At 35.5% G+C, this 18,777-nt stretch overlaps 2 protein-coding genes across 3 annotated transcripts; both read left to right on the forward strand.

Moving 5' to 3' along the window:
- The first annotated feature begins 6,113 nt into the window (after positions 1-6,113).
- Positions 6,114-9,341, forward strand: LOC103948926 (zinc finger protein CONSTANS-LIKE 4). Of its 2 annotated transcripts, none has more exons than XM_048568909.1 (3): positions 6,114-6,642; positions 7,117-7,296; positions 8,908-9,341. In XM_048568909.1, the coding sequence occupies exons 1-3, from the start codon at positions 6,322-6,324 to the stop codon at positions 9,097-9,099; spliced, it is 693 nt and encodes a 230-aa protein (XP_048424866.1). In that variant the 5' UTR covers positions 6,114-6,321; the 3' UTR covers positions 9,100-9,341. The 2 variants fall into 2 exon arrangements, with proteins under 2 accessions (XP_048424866.1, XP_009358290.3); XM_009360015.3 differs by having other exon boundaries at positions 6,116-6,642; positions 7,075-7,296.
- Positions 9,342-15,783: 6,442 nt separating this feature from the next.
- LOC103942276 (histone H4) lies at positions 15,784-16,460 on the forward strand. The gene has a single exon (XM_048568943.1). The coding sequence runs from the start codon at positions 15,934-15,936 to the stop codon at positions 16,243-16,245; it is 312 nt and encodes a 103-aa protein (XP_048424900.1). The 5' UTR covers positions 15,784-15,933; the 3' UTR covers positions 16,246-16,460.
- Positions 16,461-18,777: the final 2,317 nt, after the last annotated feature.

Below are 18,777 nucleotides of genomic sequence, written 5' to 3' on the forward strand. Positions count from 1 at the left end.
CAAGCAATAATTAAGAGTACACAAATTTTGTTCGATCCAATTGGCTTGGAATGGCTTCAACCTAGTTATTGACCAACCGAGGAACGAAACGTCTTGTTGTCTAAGCCCTGCCCTGGCCAGTTGGTTACTTTGTGAGCTGTGTATACAGAAAAAGGATCTTGGAGGCAATTGATTTGTTGTGACTGAGTTTCTGAACAATAGATACTCCTTTTTGAAGTGATATAGATGATTCTCATGGACCTACGTTTCATTATATAGAAGATGCTAAAGAGGTCCCCTCTCTCTCGCATGGTCAATGTACATCTAAATTGATTACCTTGGGAAAGTTTTCAAAGTTTACATCATCATAAGAGATTTAGGTCAAGCATGCAATATCTCTGTTCCCTAGATTTCAAGAACATTGATCGGAGACAGAAATTTTAGTACACTCATGCCAATTAAGCTTAGTGGTGATTAGGAATTACTGATTAGTTATGAAAGAATATCTTGGTGGTCTAGATCGATAATACTAAGTTTGGTATTAAGTTACACCAGAAATCTATTCAGAGAATGTCCTTGTCCGTTTGCGAATAAAGTTAGACCTGTAAAACATAACTGGTTCATGCAGATCGAAACACCATAAGAAACAAACCTTGTGAAGTCGTCCTTGACGGCACAGTGAAGATGAACAGCAGCAAGAACTCGAGCTAGGGCTTTTGTACACTCACCACCACTGTATAACTCGAACCTATCCTCACTATTTATACCGACTTAACCCTAATGAACCTTCCAATAATGATATCATTAGGATTCTTTGCAGTCAAGGATTTGATCCACCAAATCTCATTTCAAATATGATAGAATCAGGAGCCCTTACTTCCAAGGAAAACCAGAATATTAACTGTACTTGAGGTATAAGCTATAACTACTAACTAAACCCTAACCTTACTTATACTCCATGCAAATCCTTACTAACTGTCTAAACCTATTAGCCGTTGGAGGGTCTAACGTCCAACAAGACTAAGAAGACTGAAGGAAGTTTGAAGGGGTTCAGTTTGTTAGAGTGAGAGAATTCAACTGAAAAACAATTGGTAATAGGTGAAGAGGTCAGACAAGCACTTAATTAAAAATTTATCACCAACATGAAATATTCTCGTTTGTTTCAAAATCAAACTGCCCTTTGAACTATTTCAAAGTAAAGTAAAGTTGATATATATACACTGATGTTAATTGTTAGTGTTAGCATTATTCGTGTCCCAAAGTGCATTTAATTTTAAGGCCTAGCATTTTTTTTTTTTGAAATCCAACTTCAAATAATACTGATTTCTCTAAAGCATGCTTTTGAAAATTTTCTTCTTCTGCACAGTTTAATTATGTTATATTTGACAGTCACGTAATTTTCAAACTTCAAAAGTGTTTACAAAAGCACTTCCGATAGGAGTAGAGAAATGGGTTCACTGCAGAACATTGAAATAAATTTCTACTTTCAGTGGCAAGCATGAGGGATCCAAGTGAAAAAGAAAAAAATCAGGTTTATTTGTAATATTTTTTCCAATAGTGATGATTTACAAGGAAGACAATGACACTTTGATGATCATAGTTAACAGGATCTTAACTATATATGTGATATCCTTCCTAGCTAACAAGAGGGTTGGTGCTTATGGGCTCGTTTGTAAGTGCTTTTAAAATGACTGAAAACACTTTTGATGAATATATTTTTGGAACCAATCCTTAGTAAAAATGCAAGTGAATCCTATAAAAGCACTTAAAGTTTTTCTTGGAAAAAACAGAAAGCATTTCAAGTGCTTTTGGAACCCAAAATTTTTTTGTCTAAAAATACTTTCAGTCATTTTAAAAATATTTCAAAAAGAGCCCGATGTCTTTAGAATATAACTAGCTATGGATTATAACAGTTTCCTGTCATAAAATCCTAATATAATGTTTTGTTTCCAAAATTTCCAATATACTTCAATATTCATATGATTGGGAGTACTTTATGCTCCTCACATGGAGCTGGATGTGTTAAATAACTCTCTCACTCTGTAGCTCTCATGTGGATCTAAGTAGTGGTGGGGTTATTTATTTGTTGTCAAATGCAAGTTGGGTAAAGATTTTCTAGATTTCTCACAGGAAATGTCTTGGACTAAACAGGGAGGGGAGTATATATGTGTGTGTGTGTGTGTATTTAGGACCAGTTTGAAAAAGTTCTGCCCAACTCTTGCCTTGCTACTACACTGTTTGACCGAATGTTCCAATTGGTTCATGCATTCATAAATTCATGACAGAAAATATTACAAAATATTTTTTCAAAGTAAGGCCTTGTCTCCAAAGTTCAGGTCAAGAAATCTAATTAAAACTACGGACCTCTAAAGTGAATATTATCTTTAGCCAAAAATATCATAAATATACAAAATAAGAGAGAGAGAGAGAGAGAGAGAGAGAGAGAGAGAGAGAGTCAAATGTAGGCTAGAAAAATTGATAGCAACCTGAATTGGATAAAATTGGCAGACCATCTGTATCGACGATTGACAGATATATAGAGAGAAGGCAAGGAGAAAGTTTTTGACAGCTAAAATTTAATTAGGTTCATTATTGCATGCTAAATGGTGCTTGTCCTTTTATATAATTCCTGTATGTTTAGACGTCTTGACAAGTAAGTATCCAACACAACCAGGCCAACAACCTAAAAATATCTAGCCAAGCAATTGAGTAACTAAGCACATATCCGCTGTCAATAATTGGATGGCAATAAAGCAATACCAAAACATCGGTAGGAAGTAGATTGATGAGTCGATATTGTTCTATATTTTTACCGTAATTAAGTTTAGTTATAGTTTATTGATCATTTTGAGAGAATTTTGATAAATTTTCTTTATATTTCAATTGTAGGACATGTGAATCTACTTTGGCCAAAAAGCAATAAAATGAAGGAACTTTGGAGTAATTTTAGTTGGAGTGGATTTGTGAGTCTCTCAAAATAATTGTATCAAATTTCAGACGGTATCTCCAAGCCAGTTTGATTATGGTGAATTAAAGAAGGTTGACTTCGCAGTGTTGCCAGTTTGACGTCTTGAGCTTATTTGGGCTATAAGTCATTAAAGATGACATTTTTTGGGAAAAGTTCCTTCTGCTAAATTACAGGGGACGATTTTATCGACAACTTCCTTCATAATAGGTGGTGTAGTTTCAGGAGGAGGATTGTCTCCCCTTCTAATCTCTCTCCCTTTCCTTTCACTTCTATTTAAACAGTCACGATTAAGCCACGTTAACATATTAGAGAGAAAAAGACAAAAAGAACACTGTGAGAAGAGGGAGAGAAGAGAATGAAAATAGGAGAAGAGTGAATCCTACTCTATAGTTTCACTACAAAAGAGGACGGTCTCTCTTCGCAGGATATATACGTTCATTATTGATGCTTGTCCTATTGTGAGCAATAATACAAAAAAGAACTCTTAGAGAAGAGAAGATTAAACTCAAGACATCATAAAGAAGTCTACACCTGCAAGTATCATCATTTATATTGATAGCTAGGGTTTGCTGCAGTTAGAATTTTCTGCAATACGAAGTTATAGGAACATTCAAATGTGGTTTAAATGCATCGATCACTAGATAATGATATTGTTAGGGTTTACATGTGTATCTTTTATTTTACATATAATGGATTTGCCCGGTATGCAGTGGCAAAGCTATGTGAGGGTGAGGAGTGGCAGCCGCCTTTCCCCTCGCCAGCAAACACGCCTAGGAGTGTTGGTTCAGCCCCTCCGCTGTCTTGGTCGAATTTGCAGAGAAATGGCGATAATTTGGTTGGATTTGCAGAGGAATGACGAAGACGAAGGAGAGAGCTAGGTTGGGGGGAGGGGGGAGAGAAGATGGAGGAAAGAAGATGGGCTGAAGAAGAAACCATAGCCATGGCATGGAGATTAGCAGACATCGAAAAAGAAGAGTTCTGTTTGGTATTGGGTTTAAAGGGGTTGGTTTGCGTTTGGTTACAAAGATAGCAAAAGTTGAGATTGTTTTAAATTTGGTATTGGGTTTAAAGGGGTTGGTTTGCGTCTAGCCCCACCTTATTTTTGTGGTTTATTAACCCATTTCTTTCATTTATTATTATTTTTATTATTCTTGTATGTATTTTTATTTTCTCTTTTAATACTCTCATTGTATTTATCTTAAACTCTCACATTATTTATAAATATTGTATTACTTTTTAAAAACAATGTAAATATTGTTTAATACTTATTTTACGATAATTTAAATCTATCTAAGCTCCTACCTATATCTCGCCTAAGCACCTAAATGCTAGGTTCCAATCCGTTGTTTGACTAGCGCCTAATATTTTAAGAGGATCTAATCCTGGTCAATTTAAGCTTCTTACATTAGCTTTGATATTATTGCTTACAACCGCCTTGATGCAGAGACTATTTTCTGCTATGAATATTGACTCAAAACTTTGCACTCTCCAATGTGAAAGCAACCGCTTCGATTGAACTTTGCACTCTTTTGAATTTCTCCCCTCCGCTAGGCAAATCTTGGCCTTGCCACTGCCAGTACGTACTTGTAAAGAACTCAAACGCGACAACAGTATGATAATACGATATGATGACAACGCTGCTGCGGTTGTTATTGATCAAGAAGGAAATCCAAAAGGAACACGATTTTTTAGGATTTTTATAATAATTCCGCCGCACTATTATAATTATAATTCCGGTCATTCTTGATGCTTCATCTCGTTCATGATTACTTATATTTTCCGCAATTGACTTGTGCATGCTTTGTCTTAATGAAATAAACAAATGAATATTTGAATTTTTAAAGTGCTAGTAATTGGAAAGGGATTATCTTCGGATTCCTTCCATCAAATACACCTAATCATCTAATCCGGGCCCTTGAATTTGATTCAACAACTAAAATTATTATAACTTTTAAAGGAGCCCCTTGTTTGTAGCCATTAGATCAAATTTCTAGGGCCCAAATTGATTGATTGAGTGAATTTGGTGGAAATGATCCAGAGAAGATCCCTTTATCTAATAATTAACATTTTTTTAAAGTTCTAATAACAAAAGCAAATATAAAAATTGGCAACACAAAAACAAAATATCCAAGCCTGCCAACCCGAACATAGGATATGCAAATGATGGTTCTGTGGACACTGTACAAATCGTTGGACACACTCCCCTTCCTTTGTACTTATCTCTCTTCCTCCCTCTAGAATTAGGCCCCCGATGTGATTTACTGAAGTGATGATTTTAACCCTTGAATATTCATTGTCCTTCAATCAATTAAGATAAATATAAGCAAACCATCAGTTGGATATATATATGCTGGTGCCTACTGGATTACCAATATAATGTTTTTGGAGAGCCATAAAGCGTTTTCTATATTTTTACAAGGGGTGTGTTATTCACACACCCCATTTTACTTCTCACATACCTCTTAATAATTTATGTCTGTTGATCTTTTTAATTCATCCGATCCGAAGCCAAAAATTAAAAAGGTGTGTGAGAAGTAAAATGGGAGGGTGTGGATATCACACTCCTTTTTACAATTTTATTCACTCATTTTGGCAACATAAAATGGTAGATACAACATGAATGGTGCTATTTACACGCCTCCTTTTATCTTACATAGACTTTGTTTGTCTTTTAATTTTGTTCAATTCATTTAATTGGGTCACTGAAAATTAAACAATGTGTAGTGAAAGATTAAAAGAGTGCAGACATATAGCACCTACAAGAGAGGTTACTACCTAAAGCCAGTCTTAAGAGGGGGGCCTTCAACATTGTCGTGAGAGGTCATGTGTAGACGCCTTGTGAGTACTGGTAGGCTAACGTCTCATCATTCCATGTCCCAGACCCCAAACTCCAAACCCTAGCAGCAGCAGGAGTTAAACCAGGTCAACCCTTTCCCTAAAAGCATGACATCATCATCCACGTCACCATGCAGTCTCTCCAGTCACATCTCCTCTGCTCTCTATGGGCCCCACCCAGAAGATCTTGCCTGATCCAAGGATTTTACAAATCCTCCAATCACATTCATTCATCGTACATGATGCGGTCAGAAATCACTATAAATTTTTTTATTTAAATTTGAATATAAATAGTATCTAATAAAAATTGATCGCACAATTTATGATAAACAGATCTCACAAAGAGGATCCGGCGAGGAAGATCCTCACCTCTCACCTCCCTTGCCTTCTTCCCTTTAAGTACCCCCGCACAAAGTCCCAGCCTTCCATCCGCGTCCGTAAATCTATCCATCTCTCCAAACTCTCCAGTATTCGCTCCACTCATTAGAACAGAAACTCCAAAAACCTTCCCAAAACCCTACTACACACCTCACGCGCCAATGTACGGACACAATAGCACCGCATTCCCACGCGCCCCCGATTTTCAGTATCATCACGGCTCGCATGCGGCTCTTCCGGTGCCGTATCATCACGACCACCTTGTCTCCGCCGAGTTCAGCAACAGCTGTAGCAGCGGCTCCAGCAGCTACGTAGCCTCGCCGATCAGCAACGGGGCTCACGAGTGCTACGGAGAACCGGACCCGAACATGATTCAGCGAAGCGTCAGCACTTGCGGGACCCACAAGTTGGTCTCCGACTTGCTGGAGTCAGAAACTGGCCATGTCCGCCGGGTTTGTAGCACTGGGGACTTGGATTTGCAGGTTCGATTTAATATGGAGACAATTGAGTTCGTATAGTTTCATACCACACCGTAAAATACTTATGTTCCTAGACTATTATTACATTGATAGACAAAAGTTAACATAATTTCCTCAGTTCCATACGAAAAACTAACATGATCATTGCTCGGTTGTCCAAATTTACTTCTATATGTTACTTACTGCAACTGTGCATTTAGATAAGAGTTAACTTGATCAATAATTCGAGGTGATTTACTCTTTGTTCGTTGGGGCGTTGGTGGTGGGGCTTGCTCAAATAACGTGAGGATTTAGGGCTAACACAATGTGACAAGAGAATATTTTGTATTTTTGCTCTCATGTGTCACTCGTCGACATTGTCGGGTTGTAGCTAGGGTTTTACTTGAATTAATATAATTTTGTCTATTTGTGCTACAATATTGTGGATGCATGCAGACAATTAATAGCAAGAACAGTAATGGGGTGCAAGTAGTGCAGCAATTGCAGTATGGTGGTTATAATAGATCATCATCAGAAAGTAGTTCGCTGTCGAGTGAGAGCAGTATGATTATAGAAGGGATGAGCAAAGCCTGTCGGTATAGTCCCGAGGAGAAGAAGGAGAGAATTGAGAGGTATAGAAGCAAGCGCAACCAAAGAAACTTCAACAAGACCATTAAGGCAATACCACTCTACTTCAATTAATTAACTATTTAATTATTTGCTTTGATTTGAACATTGCTCTGCACCTCATAGTATATAGATACTTTATACAGATTAAATACACAGTTGTCGTTTCTTTTTAACTGCAAATGTCTGATACATTTATTAAAAAGATTATTAAGAAACACTATACAAAAAGAAGTTTTTGTACTCATATCAAACTGTATTTGTCCTTAAAAAGAGGGTGGTCTACTCACACATCCATTTTTATTTCTCACACACTCTTTGTTTAATTTTATTTTTTAATCTTTTTCAATTTAATGATCCAATGACAAAAAATTAAGAGTATATAAAAGGTAAAAATGGTTGTGTGACTACCACCACCATAAAAAAAATCTTCTTAAATGGGAGGAAACCAAGTAACTTTTGCCCTCTTATATATCTTTCTTCTAAGTTGCTGCTTAACCCGACCCACTAGCTAGTGCCACTTTAAGATTTATGTATATGGTGGCCTAGTTCTTGTTGCTTTTTGGCCCACGATTTTCACACGTTGATTATATTCTCTAGTGTAAAATTTTAGCTACTTAATTTACTCCTTTTGCCTACTATGCATGATTCCATGGTCTGCGTCTGTCACATCCTACATTGTTTCTATTTCATTTCAAATAGTGGAAAGGATATGGTAGTGCATTTTTGACATATAAGTTTTTGGGAGCTAGCTTGGCCTAGCTCTATAATGGACTAATGGAGTGGTTGTTCGAAAAAACTGAATGAAATGACAATTAAAATGTACACTAGTTGAATCATTTGTGCAAAGAAAAGATTAACTCCACGGGCGAGAGTTAAGCGGCACCCCATATACTCAAACATTTGAGTGCGTACAACGTATGAAATAATCATTTCTACGTAGTTAAACGAGTGTCTATTGTAATTAATTGTGAAGTTCATCACGTATATATTATTTGAGTTTTTTGTGTATGAATAAAATAGCAAGGTATAGATGTAGTGGCATGTCATGCAACAAAGTAAGTTAATAAATTATTTTTTATACAGCGATAGTTTACACTAAATTTGAACTACTTATATCAACATTATTCCAAACTCTTTATCTTTCTGTTGGCCAATTTTATTTTCAATTTCATAAATTCCTGATCCTGTCGACAGATCAACTTTCATTCCATCTATATGTCTATGCAGGTCCTATTAACAGACGTTCAACACTCTATGTCTTACTCTTGGACGTCTGTTTGAAATTGTAAACTTTTCCAAGATAGAGTGGTATTTTTATTTTGGTTTTTTTAACACTTAGATCATCAAGTTCTTTTATTTGGAAATTAATTTTACACATTGCCTAAATGCAAAAGCATGAAACCCGTTTAATTGAAGAAACTAAAGTGACCAAGTAGCCACAAAATGTGTCTGAGTTAATTAATTAACCACTTCTGCTGATGAATCCTTCATATCTTAAGAAAAGGGTACTACTCCCTTATATCAAGTAATAAAAGTATACGGACCTTACGCTTTATTACAATATCACTACATTTGAACCTCAAACCTTTAATTTCCTTCTCTCCCTTTTCTTTTTCTTAATGAAGAAGCACTAAAACTTGGCATTATTTCTGTGTTCAGTATGCTTGTAGGAAGACATTGGCAGACAGCCGGCCGCGCATCAGAGGCCGGTTTGCAAGGAATGATGAAATTGAGAAGAGTCCTAATGTTCAATGGAGCAAAATGAGTGGGGAAGAAGATGAGGAGGAAGATGATAGTTGGATCAACCTTCTCGATGCATTTTCTTCAATTGAGTCTAATTCCGTAATCTAGCTAGCAGCATAAGATCACCTCTATGTCCTGATGATATATATTTAGCAAGTAGCTAGGCAAAATTTGGGCTGCTTGATTTGAACTTTAATTATTGTTATTATGCAGAATGCAGCTCTTCAAGCGCTATTTAGCTTGAAGTACTAGTTCATGTAAATATAGGTGATTGTATTGTTAGAATTAATGACAATGTTGAACTTTAAGACTTTAATTAATCAAGGGTGAAGCTTTTAGTTATCTACATATTTATAATTTGCTTTTACATAATTAAGATCGTGCTCAAGCTTCACTTTAGTGTTTCCAGGATAACACAGTACGTGACAACTGATTGGAAAAGATGAAAACAAAGTCACTTTCGTTCAGAAAGAACAGAAAAAACAGAAGAGCTGATTAAACAGGGCCACAACTCTCAACTTTATGTTTTGTTAAACTAGTTAGTAATTGACTTCATAATCTGTTTGGCTAGTCAATTTAATTTAGGGTTAACTGCATTATGTTACACCCTCAAGATTTACAGTGAATTTCAAAACGAACCACCATATTTTAATTTTTTCACATTGTACCATCATCAGTTAAAATTTTATTTAAGCCCTCTAGCTATTTGACCTCGTAATTCTTCATTAAAGGTTCAAGTTTAAATGTAGCCAAGTTTTCTTGTGTATTTGCAGTAAAAAAATTATTCGATTTAGATTTTAGTAACATTTATTATAAAGACTAACTGCTTGTGGGTTCGAAAGAACTCCTCAAAAAATTCCGGCATGCAGCACAACTCGGTTAATTATTTAATTAATTTTTTTTTCTTTGTATCCACTGTTCTTGGTCTGGTATTCTCTTAAGGAATCAACACCATAATTGTATTGTTTCAAATATTTCGTGATAAAAATCAACTGAGATCTATATAAAATTACGTCTTGAACAACTTTGTTGTGTTGGATAAAAAAAAAAAAAAAACAATTATTTGCAGTGTACGCTTTAATCATGATATTAGTTGCCAATTTAGATAGGCATAAGCCCAACCAATATACCTAGCAAATCAACCAATCATATTGTTTGAGGCGATTGAGGAACACGAGAGATTTTTAATGTATCTGGCATATGGGACAATATACTTATGTTATTATACATGTGAAGATATTTTTTTTTCTGAAAATGTCCCTCTAAGTAAGATAATGACATTAATTATGATTTCTGAACGCACCGAAAAATTGCTCATTCACCACATGCAAGTTTCCTAATTGGCTATTGGAATGTGATCATATCAGGTGTGGTGTCTCAATACACAGGAGAGTCGCCATCAACAAAGAATAAAATTGGACATGATAAGTACTTATCAATGTCATCTCAATCATCCTCATACTTTCAAAATGCAAAGAGAAGTTTAATCTATTCAACCTGCCAATTAGTAGTGTATACATTCGTCAACGTGCGAGTGAAGTCCAAAAACAAAACCTATATATCTAACTAGGAAAAAAACTCTTTCAAGTCTATAAAAGTGTTTTAGATAATAAAAAAAACGTTTCTGACGTTGTTTGACAAAAAAACTTAGTAATTAGAAAAAAGTACTGGAATTTTTTAACACATCTCTAACTTAATAGCACTTTTAGATGAAATTCTTATAACCATAAATGCTTGACAGAAGCAGTTCCAAAAAAGCTTTTGACTGTCTCTTAAATTGGGGCTTTTAGTTATACACTCATCAAACAAGTCCTTTATAATGAGCTAAAGTTTAAGACACCGACCCAATAACAGTAAAAGCTAGAGCATGGTCAAGGCTCAAGCAGCTCCATAATCCACTTGCATCCTCTTTACAAGCCATTCACCACTTGCATCCTCTTAAATTGGGACTTTTTTGACACATCTCTAACTTAATAGCACTTTTACACGAAATTCTTATAACCATAAGTGCTTGTCACAGAAGCAATTCCAGAAAAGCTCTTGACTATCTCTAAATTGGGGCTTTTAGTCATTACACTTATCAAACAAGTCCTTTAGAATGAGCTAATGTTTAAGACGCCGACCCAATAACAGTAAAAGCTGGAGCATGGTCAAGGCTCAAGCAGCTCCATAATCCACTTGCATCCTCTTTACAAGTCATCCACCACTTCATTTCTTGTTTATAATTAAGGCAAGATTTATAACTAATCTTTATGCTAATCATTTGGTCGTTCATGTTGAATGATGGAAGATGCTTACTATTATTATTAAAGGGAAAAATTAGGTTCACATTCTTTTTTTTAGTACTCTATTGATTAAAATCCTATTCATTTTGAATTTTTGATTAAGGTCCTTGGGTATTAATAACATCATTAATTATTTGAATAATAAAATATTTTTATTTTTAAATATATTCCTTTAGTGTTAAAAATGTTACAATTAGTATATTTATATTTATGGCTAAATTTTTTATCATATTTTTTTTTAGTTTGTACCTATTTTTAATTTGCAAATATTTTTTAATTTGTACCAATTTTCTTTTCATTTTTAATTTGTACCCATATATTGTTTCTTTTGTGCCCCTATTTTTTAAAGTTTTATTTGTGTTTGTACCCATGTATATACCGTCATGTGACATTGTATATTTAATCAATGATAGAAAAATTACATATGGTATATTTATGTTTTATGCCTAAACTTTGTATCATATATTTATATTTTTAGTTTGTACCCACTTTTAATTTGCAACAATTTTTTTTTTTTAATTTGTAGTATTTTCTTTTTAGTTTTATTTTGTACCCATGTATTAATTTCTTTTAGCGCCTATATTTTTAAATATTCATTTGTACTCATAATTTTTTATCTTTTATATGTACCCTAATTTATGTAAAATGTACCATTTTTTTTAATTTTCCATTTATTATTTCTTATTTTTACATAATTTTTATGCATTTATTCAATCAAAATGTTTGAATTTTTTTATTGTAACCGTTTCTAATAGTATTATAATGAGGGGTTTTAAATTTATAGGATTTTAAATCTCATAAAATATCAAACAATTAATGTCAAAACTATAAAAATATAAATATTAAATAAATAATTTAGAATCATTAGAATCCAATTATCCCACCTTTTCTTTTAACCAAAGGCTATAGCTGGTTCTTCAGGCAAAACTCTAGGACAGCGCTCTTGAGTTTTTGTCGGCCGGGCGCGGGCCGTGGTTAAACCATTAATTATGTTAAACACTACGGAAAAACATACATAAAAAATAATATCTTATTAGCTCCAAATCCAACACAGGAGCTGCCACTTGCCAATCATTGCCCTGCTAAAAAATGATGTACCTGTAGATTGTGAGATCAAATCTTTTGCACTTAAAATAAGTGTGATTTCTCTATAATTCTAATTGTTGACTGATATATATTATACAATTAAATTTTTTTAATTTTATTGTCATAAACTGAATGTGTATCAAACAAAGATTGAGACCATAGAGAGGTTATACCCAAAAGGGTGCAAAAAATTTAATCTCGTAGGTTGTAGCCCAAACAGTGGTTCAAATTTTCTCCACTACTTTGTGCGTGGCCTCTCTATGATCTCTATCATTGATTAAGACATGTTAAATTTATGACAACATGGTTAAGAATGATTAAGTTTATAGACATGTATCAGTGAATGATAAATGCCACAGAGACAACACACACAAATAAGTAGCAAAAACTTGAACTACAAAAGTTCACTCAAGACTGTTTGAGCAAATAATTGAAAGCTGAAATTTACCCTACTAAATTTATAATTTTATTTGAAGTTTTTACCGACACTAGTGTTGACACATAATTGACCAATAAATATATTCATGCGGTCTTTAGTCACTTTGTTTAAGTTATTTATCTAATTCAATAGTCAATATAATATATGGTTCAAATTCAATATTACATTCAAATAGGCTCGAGAAAATTGATCATTCTTAAAGTTTCTTTCGGCCGGTAATTGAGTAAAAATGGCACAAATAGAATTGGTGCCCTGGATTGGAAAAGGGAAAGGCAAAGCTTAATGATGGCGATCATGGTGGGATGATGAATCAGCAGAAAGACAAGAAAGGTCTTGTCACCACTGTAAAACCATTACATTTGATAAAATAAGACAACTAAATAATCAAATAAAGACACCAGAAAGAAGAGCATTATAGCACATGAAGAGCAGTAACAACAATTTTGCACGCACAAGGTCTCTAGATTCTGAGACTTTATCATGGATTTTGCATAGTCCCTTCAGGATAATGCCTCCAAAAAGGTCCCCTTTGCACTAGCCAATGTGAACACAACATATACACATATCTTTCAGATTCAGTTCATTAGATTTGAACACAAAACTTCGTTTAAGAAGGTGAAGTATGATCAGATAAATATCTTGGCCACCCACTTCATTCATATTTTGGCATGGAAATGAAAAGCTTAACGAGCCGCTTTCAAAAACACGAGAACTATGAGGCTTACGTTACAACAAACACAGTTTATTCACTCACCTATTTTCAAGTGCCGAAGCTAATTTTTGATAACTCATTATGTCGACCGATAATATAGAAAATCTTTGCAGTCATGCCATCTTATTTTTTTTTTTACTTTTCCGCGCCTTCTTCAAGGGTATAGTATTGCAACAATCGCTTAAGAGGACGAAACTTCACTTGATGAGGAGCCTTCCTTTTTGGCCTGGATTTCCCTGCATCGATGTATAAGAAACAATTAGCTGAGCCTGGTAGTGCAGGTTTGTAACTAAGCAGGGCATTAAGACGATTGATGGGTGATAGAATCTTGGTCAAGTTAGGCCATGGTGTTTGAAATCTGTTCACCCCTCTTGTGAAGTCACTTTAAGCACGCACTAAGCCCCTTAGGTTAGTAGGGTCATCCCACCCTTACGAGTGGGGTAACAAACGAACAAACACCCATGTATAAGAAACAATTAAGCATTACTACAAAGATGCAGATGAACTCGGGGTTGACGTTATAGAAGGTGAAACTGATGCAAATTTAAGAATTAACTTGCCAAAACAAACGTTGGCAATCGATAGATAGCTAAAGAAACAATATCATCCGTGAAGGGTTGAAGCTCGCGAGCAGAGTGGGCTGTGCTCATCCGCAGGTGGAAACGGATTCGCTAGAAGCCGTGGCTGCTTGTGCTGGAGGATTGGCGGATCTCTCTAGTCTCGGTTTCATTGCTGCTGATATCAAGGAGCTGTTGGCCGAGTTTTCCGGATTCGTGTATCACATCAATTCGTGTATCAGAACCATTCACGTGCTATTGAGAGTCACTAACTAACCCTAGACAGATTATGTAGATTATGTAATCCGGAAATCGTGGCACTTTCTTTGTCAACTTTAGCTGCCTAGTTGCAGCATGGGCTGCTGTTTTTTCCTTGACAGAAAAGTGTAAATCACTCCTTACTTGTGGTTGGTTTCCTCCAATTAAGGAGTATGGCCGGTCACTAGTATTTGGTGTAATTTCCTTCAATTAAGGAGTATGGCCGGTCTCTAGGGTTTTGCCTAAGGATAGTTGATTGTAACTAGTCCTTCTCATATATATGTGTATCCTTGTACGTTCAATACATATGAAGTATACAAAAAAACGTTAAACCAAATTGCAACACACGCAAAGCCTCTTCACTGGGAGGAGTAGGAATATCTGAATCCTGGTAATTAGTGGAAACTTCAACTTAGGAATTAGCAGAAAAAGTATCATTCAACCCAATGTTTAACGCTTGAAATGTTAAATTACCATTAGGTGGCACAGCATCCAATTCGCGATTAGTCACGCACATCTGTGATTGCGAATCATGAATCCCGAACCATCTGCATTGTTTGGTTTTGCTTCAGAGGTTAATGCAGGAGCTTTAATTTCCACAGCATCAATAGAAGCTTTCGCAGTATGACAAGATGGACATAAATTCTGATGATTTTCACAGTCAAACATGTCCACAAGACTATCACACAAACAAGATTGACCTGATTGAGGAAAAGAAACTAATATATATACACCAACAATTACTCAATACGGGAGATGATGATGAGGAAGTGAAATACCAACTAAGGGTCTTTTTCTACATTGCGAAGTGAATTATTACGACGTTCTTGTAAGATTTAATTTCAAAACATCATGATAATTTTCGTCAAGAAAATACAAATTTTTGTTGCTAATAGCTTTGGATATGCAATATCAATATAATAATTTCCAATTAACCTTACAAAATCCTTACCTTAGCATTGGTTACTATTTGCTTTCTGGATTGAACATCGTCGATGACATTCACATGTGATTTCAAAATACACTGGGCCTCACAAAGCCCATTCGCAAAACAGCGGTGGAGTGAAAGATATGCCAACAGCTGGGCCTCACAAAGCCCACTAAGAAATATTATTCAATTACATCTTTTTGTCGTATATTGTACGGTATAAAATAATTATAAATTTTTTTATTTAAAATTAAATATAAATAATATTTGACGAAAACTGACTGCATAATATTTGATGAACGAATGTGATTAGAGTATTTCGGATATCCCCATTCCCAAAAAACAAGCGCAGGAAACTTAAAAACAGCCCACGTCATCGATCCTCACTTGACCTCCATCTCACCGTCAACGCAAATTCATCGACGGTCCAAAACCTCTTCTCCAGCATGCACACGGATCGAGCGTCGTTCTCAAAATCCCACATTGCCCTATAAATGCCCTCAGAATCCAAACAACAGCATTCATTTCGTAATAGCAAACCATTCTCTCTGGTCATTTTCCTCTCTCTCTAAACATCTCAAGTCTCTCGGTTTCGCAAATTAGGGTTTCAAATTCTCTTTCGGACTTCTAATTTTTGAATTTTGTGTTCAGATTTTTGAAATTTTCGGCTCGCAACAATGACGGGACGTGGAAAGGGAGGCAAGGGACTGGGCAAGGGAGGAGCGAAGCGTCACCGTAAGGTCCTCCGCGACAACATCCAGGGCATCACCAAGCCGGCGATTCGGCGCCTGGCTCGCAGAGGCGGCGTGAAGCGAATCAGCGGCCTGATCTACGAGGAGACCCGTGGCGTCCTCAAGATCTTTCTCGAGAACGTGATTCGGGACGCCGTTACCTACACGGAGCACGCCAGGAGGAAGACGGTGACGGCGATGGACGTTGTTTACGCTCTCAAGAGGCAGGGCAGGACTCTGTACGGGTTTGGGGGTTAGGGTTCTGGTGGGGAAAAGTCTTGCTGTCAAGAAAGGACTGGTGATTTGGTGTTTGTATTGTTAGGGCTTAGGTTTCGATGGCTGATGCTGTAATTAGTGTCGTAGTTAGTGGGTTTTTTCAATGTCGGTTCAATCTCAAAGTTGCAATTTGTAATTTGCTCTCTGGATTCTAATTTCTGAAGAAATTAATAGAGTTTGGTGTTGGTATCTGCAAATTATGAGTTTTTTTTTTTTCTTTTTCTCTTTCTGAAGAATTTTGGTTTTGTTTGAATTTTGACTATTTAGTTTTTCTTTATATGGATCTTTTAACCATTAAAGAGTACGGTACTGTTTTTTTTCTTTCAATATAATATAAGCGATATTGTATACGTAAGGAGTTTTAATTTAGTTTCCCAAAAAAAAAAAAAAAAAGGAGTTTTAATTTAGGATACAATAGGGAGAGGAAGATTTCATCTGCCAATTTACTAGAGTGCAAGTTAATTGTTTTTTTTTTTTTTTTTTTTTCTAAAAGGAGACTTATTGTAGTGAGAAATTATTTATTGTGATGAGAATATAAGTGGTACATTACGTGTTTTTATGTAAGTGGTGAGAAATTTTATTTTTTAAGTTATTAATTTTTGAACACATATATTCTATTATTTGTATAGTAACATCTGATGTATGATCACATTGAAAAATTTCTTCATAGTAGTGTCAGGAATTGAACTCAAGATGTGTTGTGTGAAATACGAGTCTCAAACTCTCTTCGCCTGCTAGGCCACCCTATGGTGGTTAATTATTGCTTATTTTAGCATAACAATGGAGCTATTCAATTGCTGAAGTGGAAGGAAGAGGCAGGTTGCAAGTCTGTCATTGTTTCCTATAGCACGATCATTGACAATCTTATGGAAAGATACTATGGTTGTTGATGCGATGAACCTTTTCTCTGAAATGATGAGTAAAGGTATTGACCTTGATATCATTACCTATAATTCTTTGACATGGAGTATTCAAATTAGGGGAGTCGAAAGAAGCTGAGGGATTGGTTAATGAAATGGTGAGCAAAGGTATATTTCGAAATCTACACACCTTCAATGTCTTGATAGACACCCGTTGTAAAGAGGGTTTGGTCAAGGAAGCAAAAAGTATGTTCGAAATGATGACTGAAAGAGATATCAGCCCTGACATAGTTACTTATAATTCTCTTGTGGATGGTATTGCTTGCGAGAAGAAATGGTTGAGGTGAAGAAGGTTTTGGAACTAATGCTCAACAAGGACTACACGGTTGATGCTTATGGTTACAACATAATCATAAATGGCTATTGTAAGCATAAAAGGATAGGTGAGGCAGTAATGATTTTTAAGGAAATGTCTCGTAAGATAGTCTTTCAGGATGTCGTTGCTTCTAACACTCCCATGGACGGTTTTTGCAAAGTAGGGAGAATACATGATGCACAAAAGTTGTTCACTTAGATGCAAGAACTCCCAATGGCATTCAAACTATTTCGTGAGATGGTAGGTAAAAGGTTTGAATATGCAAGGAATCTCTTTCGGAGTTTATCATCAGGGTGTAACATAATACTTGGTGGATTTTGTAATGGAGGGCTAACAAGTGAAGCGGAAAAGTTACTTAAAGAAATGGAAGATGAAGGTTGTTCTCCAGATGGTTGGACCTATGACATAATCATCCGAGGTATTTTCCATAACAATGAGTCATCAGAAGCGATGGAACTTATTCAACAAATTGTAGAGAAAGGTTTTTCTGCAGATGCATCAACTACTGAATCGATAATTGATTTGCTGCCTAAAGATAAAATAGATCCTGCTTTTTTGCCATTGATAGAAAGACTGTAATGAAATTAATTTCTATCTTGGAAAGTTGAAATAGATCTGTCAAATGTTGACAGTTAATTTTGAAAAATTTCACCTTTCAATGCCATAAATACATTATATATGTTGTTAGTTTAATCCACCATCTGATAGAGAAATTTGTCTGTTACTATTGTGACATTGTGAAATCTATTCGAGTAGCATGGTATTTGAGCTGAGTCTTGAATGTTGAAGGAGACTTGCCAAATAAAAAATATTGAGGTAGTGTTCTTCAAGTCACTCTATGGATGCCAAGGATGCTGATTTGGGAGTAAATGTTGGTGTGTGACCTTCTCTGGAATAAGTTGTTTTCAGGGTATTCTATGATCTCAGCTACATCATCTATAGAGTTTATTCTGATTATAACACTATGCATACATTGGAGCTGAAGAAAATGATGACACCTTGCTTTTTTTTTTTTTTTTTATTACACTCAATGTTAGTGGAGGTGCATAGCGAGAATAAAAGAGCGACCCTAAACCAACAATGTGCAAGGGTCTGGTGTGGAGAGAACGTTTATCGTACGTAGCATTACCTTTGCTTTTCTTTGCAAATAGGTTGTTTCCAGAACTCAAAGGTCATGAAGGAGAACCCTTGACCTTTCTAATAAGGGTAAAATTGTAAACAGTTGAGTTTGTTATAACAGTTTTGTAATTAACTAGTGATTAGTTAGATAAAGATGTA

This window comes from the organism of the source record quoted next, unplaced genomic scaffold (genome assembly GCF_019419815.1).
Source record: "Pyrus x bretschneideri cultivar Hongxiangsu unplaced genomic scaffold, Pyrus_bretschneideri_v1 Contig5, whole genome shotgun sequence".
Taxonomy (NCBI): domain Eukaryota; kingdom Viridiplantae; phylum Streptophyta; class Magnoliopsida; order Rosales; family Rosaceae; genus Pyrus; species Pyrus x bretschneideri.